This window comes from Sardina pilchardus, chromosome 2, assembly GCF_963854185.1.
Source record: "Sardina pilchardus chromosome 2, fSarPil1.1, whole genome shotgun sequence".
Lineage (NCBI taxonomy): Eukaryota > Metazoa > Chordata > Actinopteri > Clupeiformes > Clupeidae > Sardina > Sardina pilchardus.
The window spans coordinates 46,853,457-46,863,456 of NC_084995.1; the positions used below are offsets into that span (position 1 = coordinate 46,853,457).

Sequence of the window (10,000 nt, forward strand, 5' to 3'; positions counted from 1 at the left end):
TGGCGCTCCTGTCCGCTGCTTCTCCCGAATTGTGTTTGGCAAATTTGTCAACAATCAGCTTAAATGTCAAATCATATTTGTTTCTCTTTGTCGCCATGGTATTGGGGGAACCGAGATGGTCAGTCCTCGTATTTTTGCTTCACATTTCGTTATAAGAAATATATAAGTAATAGTTAAAGTCTTCTTCCGTATTGAACAGATACGGGACGCTCTTTTTTCCGTTTTTTAAGGAACTACTCAATGCACACACACTACAATGAAAAACACACAAAGAAATCACTAAACATATAGCCTACAACCTAATGACACTTTAATGCAGCGTTTCTCAAACTATGGGCCGCGAAACGTGGAGACTGCTGCTGGTCCGCGAGACATGGAGTGAAATTAGGTCCGGTGCTTCATCTGATAATTTGCTGCCTAATTGACCAAGCAATTTGATAGGCCTAATTATTATCTCCGCCAAGGATGTTGTTTTCATCGGGGCTCAGTGTGAAAGGAACAGGTCAACCCCGCGATTAGGGGTGTGTGACTGATGACTTATTTGGCAAGGCTATCATTAGGCTTACTATGCATGGCTGTAGGCAGCTATGAGGCCACTGAGATCTGGACCTCATCGGTTTTGAGAGCTGGAAATACATGTGTTTGCTAAATATCGGTATGACATGGTAGACAAAAACACTCAAATAAAACAATAGCCTAAAAAATAACTGTAGTGCATAATGGACACGGCTCTATATCCTAAATAATTTTCTAGGTTCGCCATTTGGTAATATGACCTATCCTTACTGACAATAATTTAGATTGAGCACAACTAAAGTTGCACAAAGTCCTAAGCCTATTATATATAGCCTGGCCAATTAGCCTATATTGTAGATGTGCAAAACCAGCATTTGCGTGCGTGCTTGCCGGTGAGGTGTAGCCTACAAAAATGAGCATAACATCTGATTATTAAAGTATGGCTGTAGGATATAGGCTACTGGTAAGAGAAGAGCTGGTTTAAAATTCAAGTGTAGTAAAAAAGTTTGTGCACATCCCCGGTCAAGGTGCAGAACAAGAGTAAATCATAAAAATTGGAAAAAGGTTTGCACACTTGAAATCCTTCTTTTTTGATTTGATTTTCTTTTCTTTAGCACAAAGGAATGACATTTCGACTGTGTGGTCTTCTTCAGATTAAAATTCAAGTAACGTGCGCTATTTAACCCCTCGAGACCGACTGTAGGCCTATTGCAGTCTGCTGACACAGCCAGGCGACGCTCCCAACCCAGAGAGAGAGAAAATCGACAGCCGTCTGTGAGATCCATTTCATGAAGAGCATTGTCTTGTACGATCATTCCCCCTCCCCCGCACTCGTCTAACCAGTTCACTACATTATAGCCTACCTACTGTATATGCGGCATGAGGACGACTGCTACCCTCCCCCCTTCTCTCCCGACAGACACTTGAGCCCGACACTATGTACATGTAAAAATGTGTGAGTGTGCGCTGAACCACGAATTCACATATTAACTTTTCTTTTCAGCAGACATCGCAAACATTAAAAAAAATCGCAAAACTGAGAAAATCTTTCATTTTTTTAATAAAACGATGCCTTTTGTCTTGATGGGTTTCGGAGAGGTTCGTAAAGTGAGTTTAGAACCCCGGTCGATGGCGTACGGTGCATATGCCTTATGCGCCATTCGCGACATGTACTTGAACGCCGATCAAAAGTTCTGACATCTTAAACTGACGTTAGTTATTAATTCACCACATGATAAAATGCTGTCATATAGCTTGACGCACAGCAGCCTACGGTAGTCTATGTCTATCTCTGAATCAACATGAACATGCATACGATACATAAGTTGCTAGAAACTTATTTTGCGGAGCTAGGCCTACTAGTCGATGGTTACAATGAATCACCCTCACTGCCCTATCGCATATCTGACCATCCATTGTTACAATGTTACAAAATGCGCAATCTTCTCCATGCATGTAGCCTAGGGTTATAAGTAAAGTGACAAGCATAGGCATGTATTAAAGATATTTCTGTTAAATACATTTTATTTTCAGTTGTCAAAAGTGGTGGGGACAAAATCTGTGATAACAAGTGCTGGGTACATGTAGGCTACCCAGCGTCGCCGGTTAAAATGAACATGCCTCCGTTTTAAAATAGCCTATACACATTTCTAAGTATTCCTAGCGTGTAAATGTAGCCTAAATGTCCATCTTGTCCATCTCTTTCGTCTTCGCCTGGACAATAATAGCCTATTCACGGAAATGCGGTCTTGTAACCGTAATGAATTAATGAATTAATCTAAGGTTGCCTATCGAGTCTTTCAGGTTGAATTGAAGGCTATTTCCTTCTGATAGGCCTATAGGCGATTTTCTAAGATAATTTTCATTAATTTCAACAATTACATTAATACACAGGATTAGATGTTAAAATCCCTTGTGCCAAAATCCAAGGCAAACACACATTAAAGGGATAGTTCGGATTTTAAGACACAAAGTTGTATGGGTTCCCTGTCAGCAACGTAGTGCATCAGCACTGACTTACCCCCGACAGCGTCCTGTGAGCCGAGATCCAGCCGGTTTTAGATCGTTTTTGATGCTGAAGAAAGTAGTCCGGCAAGTTTCTGGGGTCACGAAAGTAAAGTGTTTTTCTTCTCAAAACCATATGCGTTCAACAGAGTGATATATTTGCACCACAAAAACGTTGTCCAGGAAAAATTCAAACCTCGTTATCACTTACTTATTTTTCGCGATTCCTATCACTGCGCGCTACTGACAGCTGGACAACGTTTTTGTGGTGCAAATATATCACTCTGTTGAACGCATATGGTTTTGAGAAGAAAAACACTTTACTTTCGTGACCCCAGAAACTTGCTGAAGAAAATAGTCCGGCATCAAAAACGATCAAAAACCGGCTGGATCTCGGCTCACAGGACGCTGTCAGGGGTAAGTCAGTGCTGATGCACTACGTTGCTGACAGGGAACCCATACAACTTCGTGTCTTAAAATCCGAACTATCCCTTTAAGAAGCCCCTGTCCAAAATTAACTTAAAGAAGCAGGCTAACCACCAATCTGTTAACCAATGGTCACAAACACAAGACAGATGGCCAATCCCACAGCAGTATATGGTATACAGCATGTCATTGGAGTTATCAAGTGGGCACCCTCATTCATCTATGTTTCGTTAAGTTAGGCCCACGACACCTCATGAAGGCTTAACAGTGAAACCAGCGTCCTGGAGTCACTCCCCTCCATGCTGCCACCATACTACCACATTGCAACAAACAAACCAGCTAGTTTAGCTTGTGCTACGCTACATGCTACCACCACATGCTGCCTCCATACTACCACATTGCAACAAACAAACCAGCTAGTATAGCTTATGCTACGCTACATGCTACCACCACATGCTGCCTCCATACTACCACTAGTTTAGCTTGTGTTACGCTACATGCTACCACCACATGCTGCCTCCATACTACCACATTGCATAATTTCGCCAGTCATCACCTTCATTTTAATGATTAAATGAGACGGATATGCGGAGCATTTCTCTCCCTCTCCATTGACCAAAACGTTGCTCTGGCATCTCTGCTGGACTGACTGAGTTATAGGCTACATCGTGTGAGAGAGCTGTGAGGTAGGCTGTAAAACATTCGAAAACTCTGCAACTGCAATCTGACATCATGCGTCATGTCTCTTTTCTCCACTTGTCACCAGCGCGGTGTCTTCGGGTTTTTCCGTGTTTTCCGGCAGGAGCCGAACCTTCATGTTATTAGGGCGGTCTTATGTTGCCCCCTTGCGGTTGCAGTTTTAATTACAAAGTCCCGAACCTTCGGGATTCCCAATGTGCGGCAAAGAAAGCAGCATTCTCAACCCGTACCATCTGTATATGTGTAGGGCAGTGGTTCTCAAACTTTTTCTTTCATTCCCCACTTTGATCAAGGGGGCTTTCTCGAGCCCCACCTGTCCATCATCGCTCTAAGAAAGTATAGGTCAAGCTCAAAATTGTCACAATTATAACGTTACTTGCTAAAATGCATCAGTAACAAATAACAGTTAGGCTAGCCTACTACAGATAAATATCAGTTCAAAAATAGAGAAAAAAAATAAAATCTAAATCAATGACCAATAATGTCAGTTTTTTATCATTGACAAGGTGTCAATCCTTGCTTCAAAAAAAGCTGATTTCCAAAAATACAGCAAAAGGGCCAACTATATGCTACCATTTTGTTATAAATTGAGTTCAACACTCTTACTATCTTATTCAGGTCAAGCCTTGACGCGAGCGCTTCCCTGAATGAAACAGTCCGTATGTTGCGCATTGGGCACTACCGTCTTTATCACGACGATAGCATTTATTTTCCCTGCTATTATCTGTGCGCCAACCGAGCAAAGTCCCTCACAGTTTTCCCATTTGATGTCCTGTTCTGCCAGGTAGACTAATTGTTGAGATCAATATTGAATAGTTCATCTAAGTGGCCCTACTTTTGGCATACTCGCAGAATAGAATATCTTCGGCCGCTGTCAAGTTAACAAAGCGGACATAAGCAATAACTAAACCACCTTTGTAACTGTCAGTGGCCTTGTCCACTTGCAAGGCAAAACATGAGTGTTTGCGTTTGTCAAGCAGTTGTTCTTCGAGATCGCAGAACAGCAATTATGTCGTCGGACAGATATATCCTTCAATTTCACTGCGCTCGTCTCGAAAATGAACGTTTTTTTTTGTTTTCCGCTGCAATTAAAATTACGACGTCAATAATTTTTTTCTAACATTTTCATTTGGTCAATGATAGGCCTACAAGAGTCTAGATTACCTTGTTTGTGTTTGTTTTGTGAGATGGAGGTGCATTCTCGTAATTATCAATAAAGGAGGTCACAGGCTACAGATTAAAAAGAAGTCTCCGGTTTTTCACGTCAGGGAAAGTGTGCATTTGTGTGTGTGTGTGTGGGGGGGGGGGGGCAGTGTGTTGCATGTATGTGGCATAAAGATGTTGGTAAGGGGCAGGCTGTGAGTGTGTGTTGGGGGGGGGGGGGGTGACCAGGGTGCTGAGTATTTGGGGAGTTACTGTAGGTTAAGGTGGGGTAGGAGGGCAGTCAGGTGTGTGTGTGTGTGTGAGAGAGTGAGGGGGAAGAGGGTAATAAATGATAAAATAAATTTTAAAATAAACTGGGAAACTACCCATTTTTATTGAATGAAAGTTGTGATAAAGACAAACATTGATGTATTTTATGTATTTGAAAAGGGTCACAGTCATGTGATTTCTGTATTTCAAACCTTCATTTACAAACCAGATATGTTTGTTGTTCTTCTGAAATGATTTCGTAAGACTTTATTGCACCAATTTCAGTTAAATTTCATTGCTGGTTTCAGCAAATGTAATCGCATGCTAACTGATACAGCTCTTCTAATCGCATGCTATTTGACACATTAATCGCATGCTAACTGACACATTAATCGCATGCTAACTGACACATTAATCGCATGCTAACTGACACATAGCTCATCTGATCGCATGCTAACTGACACATAGATCATCCGATCACATGTTAACTGACACAGCTCATCTGATTGCATGCTAACTGACACATGCTAACTGACACACAGCTCATCTGATTGCATGCTAACTGACACATAGCTCATCTGATCACATGCTAACTGACACATAGCTCATCTGATCGCATGCTAACTGACACATGCTAACTGACACATAGCTCATCTGATCGCATGCTAACTGACACATGCTAACTGACACACAGCTCATCTGATCGCATGCTAACTGACATCTGAGCAATTGTCCCAGTGTACCTATGTACTATAGTAACTATACAGTGTGTAAGGCAGGGATCACACTGGCCAGCAACAAGTGTCAGGTTTCCTATTGTTCTCTATGGTTCCTATGGTTCTATGTTCTCTATTGTCCTCTGTTCTCTATTGTCCTCTGTTCTCTATGGTTCCTATGGTTCTATGTTCTCTATTGTCCTCTGTTCTCTATTGTTCTTTGTGGTTCTCTGCTCTCTGTGGTTCTCTATGGTTCCTATGGTTCTATGTTCTCTATTGTCCTCTGTTCTCTATTGTTCTTTGTGGTTCTCTGCTCTCTGTGGTTCTCTATGGTTCCTATGGTTCTATGTTCTCTATTGTCCTCTGTTCTCTATTGTTCTTTGTGGTTCTCTGCTCTCTATGGTTCTCTGTTCTCTATTGTTTTCTATTGCTCTCTATGGTTCTTTGCGGTTCTCTGCTCTCTGTTGTTCTTTGCGGTTCTCTGCTCTCTGTGGTTCTCTATTGTTCTCTATGGTTCTCTGTTCTCTGCTGTTCTCTGTGTTCTGCTATTGTTCTCTATTGTTTTCTATTGCTCTCTATGGTTCTCTGTTCTGTGTTCTGCTATTGTTCTCTATTGTTCTCTATTGCTTTCTATGGTTCTCTCTGGTTCTCTGTGTTCTGCTATTGTTCTCTATTGTTCTCCATTGCTTTCTATGGTTCTCTCTGGTTCAGCAGTGGAACTATGGCAGCGCTAACGCTGAACTTGGTAACTTTCAAAGCACAATGTGAGAGTATTGTCACCACACACACCCACACACACACAAACACACACACACACACGCACAATGTGAGAGTATTGCCAGTTTAGGCAAACCTGTTGTAACCTGTGTTGCTTAGGAACGCCTGCCACTTGCCCCCGGTTGGTGTGATCCCTGCCTAAATGTATGTGTCTTTGTGTGTGTGTGTGTGTGTGTGTGTGTGTGTGTGTGTGTGTGTTTATGTTATAGGTCAGATTTTGTGTACGAGTTGTTTGAGCGAATTCCCCGTAAGAATGTGGAGTCTCTACGGAATTCCAAACATGGCCGACTAACAGTCAGCCTCCAGTTTAAGGTGAGAGGCTACACAACTCTGACTACAAAGATGGCCGACTCAGGCCAGGATCAAACTACAAACATGGCCAACTAAGGCCAGGATCACATTGACCAGAGGAAAGTTAGGTTATGTTTTCATCTGGGTTTGTTTGTTGGTGCATCCTACTAAACAATAGTCCTTGAGATGCTTCTACAACTTGATTGGAGTCCTACTGTGCCTACCGTAACTCCTCTAATATAGGCCGGGGCCTTTATTTTACTGTGCCTACCGTAACTCCTCTAATATAGGCCGGGGCCTTTATTTTACTGTGCCTACCGTAACTCCTCTAATATAGGCCGGGGCCTTTATTTTACTGTGCCTACCGTAACTCCTCTAATATAGGCCAGGGCCTTTATTTTACTCAAGCGCATCACGGCCCAGGCCTTTATTGGAAGGTGGCCAGAATTTGAGACAGGCCTATATTTCTATTTGAGCAAAACAGACAACTAGTAGAATGAAAAAACAAGATTTTGTTTCCTATAAAACACTAGGTTAATTTCTTGAAAAAGTGCAGCTGATTTAGTCAAATAGGGTGTCAGATTTCATTCAAACTCCTCTAGTTGGCAGACACATCATTCATTTAGCTGACGATTTTATCCAGAGCGATGTTCACATCGAGGGCTGTGAAGCAAAGGGGCGTAAGTGACATTTTGGTCAAAATTGAGTTATACTGTATATATCACCTGACTGACTTACTTTAGAAGTAAAATATTTATAAATATAAAGTTATTGAACAAAAAACAAAGTTCTTTAACTGTGAACATGTAGAAGCAGTTCGATTTGTTTTGGCTCTCCTGTAAAGTTGGTGAAATGTCATTTACGCCCCTTTGCTTCTCAGCTCTCGACATGTCAGTTAAATTAAACACAACTGGAAACCAGGAATCGAACACCAACTCTTCAGGCTACTGCATGCTAGCCCTACTCCTTAACCACTACACTACCTCCGCTGTTATGTTGAAATAGATGGGATCGACTTTTGGTTATTTTAAGAGAACTACGTTTCCATTATGCGTATGACAGCATATGATATAGCACTAAGCATCACATTTATACAATAGTTAGAGAGTGGTAGTATACAAGTAATTGACTGGAATGTATACTGAAGTAAAGTTAACCTAGTAAAGACACTGCCACTTTACTCTGGTGTTTATTGATTGTTTCTTGTTAAATGAAGCACATGTAAAAACACATACAACTATACAAGGGTGTCTTCTACTACACACTGTTAATCATTTGTAAACTGTTATTAAATGCTGTATTCTTCATTTTAAAGCATAATTCCTACATTAACTATCGTCTGTAAATCATGTGTACACACAATTATAATGGTTTGTTCATAGTAAACACATAGTGCTATTGATGGTTGCAATAGTACTGGACAGAGGTAGTGTAGTGGATAAGGAGCAAGTCTAGCATGCAGTAAGCCAAAGAGTTGGGGTTTGGTTCAATCCCCGGTTTCCACCATTTTGGCCTTGCCCTTTTTCATTGATGTGTAAGTCACTTTGGATGAAAATGTCTGTTAAATGAATAAATGCGAATGTAACTAACCATGTGTAACTCCTGAGTTAATCATGAATTATAATATGAGAATTAACATAGGAGTAATACTTTACAAATGATGATCAAAGCATTTACTAATAGTTTGCGACTGGTTCATGATAGGGAAATTAGTTCATTTATAAATGGTTGGTGAAGTATTTATAAGGTAAAAATAACATTTTTTATTTACTATGAACAAACCATAACGTTGTGAACAAATGATTTACTGAGAAAACATTATGCATGATGATTACTAATGATGAACAAACCATTAACTAATAGGTAACAACAGCTTAATAAATGATGAATTGTGTGTGTAGTTATTATAAAGTGTTACTGTATTCTTGTTTTCAGAATATTTTTATTCTAAATTCTACACTCTTGTTCGTAGAAAATTCTTATTCATTTTCAGAATATTATTCTTCTAAATTCAATATTCTTGTTTCTAGAGGTGCGTTCAAATTCCCAAACATATGCGAACGTTCGTGATGAACATGTTTTCTTTGAACTGTTACATTTTAACGATTTGGTGTTAACATTCCATTCTAACAGTAATTGCATTGTTGCGTTCGTCAAACTCACATCCAATTCCACTGTATGTTCGCAGCGCACGACCTCCTCAGACTGTTTGCGATTGTTAGCAAACGTTCGCCAAAAACTCAAGGCTAACGGAATACTGTTTGCGAACGTTCGCAAACTTCGTTCAGTGAACTTGAACGCACCTTAGATTTTTCTTATTCTAAATCATATAGTCTTGTTTTCAGAATATTCTTCTTCTAAATTCTATATTCTTGTTGTTAGAATATTCTTATTCATTTCTGAATAATCTTATTCTAAATTCTGTATAATATTCTTCATCTAGATCAAAGATCCTTAATTACTGACAAGATAGAGCAACATAATGCATCTCTATGGAAGAAAAATTCAAACAGTTCCTGTCTGCTTAAAGAGGCGTGTTGCAAAGACGTCATAGTGGGATATCGATCTCTGTCAGATTGGCAAGCAGTTCAGTTCGAATGTTAACAGGTCTGCTTAAAGGGGGATTTAGCCCCCCTCCCCTTTGCGAACGCGGAAATGATCGAACGTTTGCGCCTCTCGCTCCGCTTTAACCCTCTCTGTCTAGATTCAATATTCTTGTTTCTAGAATTTTCTTATTCTAAATTCTATAATCTTGTCTTCAGAATATTCTTATTCCAAATTCTATATTCTTGTTTTCAGAATATTCTTACTCTAAATTCTATGTTCTTGTTTTCAGAATGTTCTTTTTCTGGATTCTATGTTCTTGTTTTCAGAATGTTCTTATTCTGAATTCTATGTTCTTGTTTTCAGAATTCCCTTCATTCCTTGATGAGCACTCTGAGCACCTGCAACCCTTTCTTTGTAAGATGCATCAAGCCCAACAATAACAAGGTACACACACACACACATCAAGCCCAACAATAACAAGGTACACACACACACACACACACACACACACACACACACACACACACACACACACATCAAGCCCAACAATAACAAGGTACACACACACACACACACACACACACACACACACACACATACACACACACATC

The 10,000-nt window shown here is 40.3% G+C and overlaps 1 protein-coding gene across 2 annotated transcripts in view; it reads left to right on the forward strand.

Moving 5' to 3' along the window:
- The window catches only part of myo10 (myosin X), a 147,756-nt gene that overhangs the window by 45,112 nt on the left and 92,644 nt on the right, over positions 1 to 10,000 (forward strand). For both annotated transcript variants that reach the window (XM_062530835.1, XM_062530834.1), the window contains 2 exons: positions 6,761 to 6,863; positions 9,753 to 9,833. In XM_062530835.1, coding sequence (XP_062386819.1) covers positions 6,761 to 6,863; positions 9,753 to 9,833 — 184 coding nt within the window. The remainder of the gene's footprint in view (positions 1 to 6,760; positions 6,864 to 9,752; positions 9,834 to 10,000) is intronic.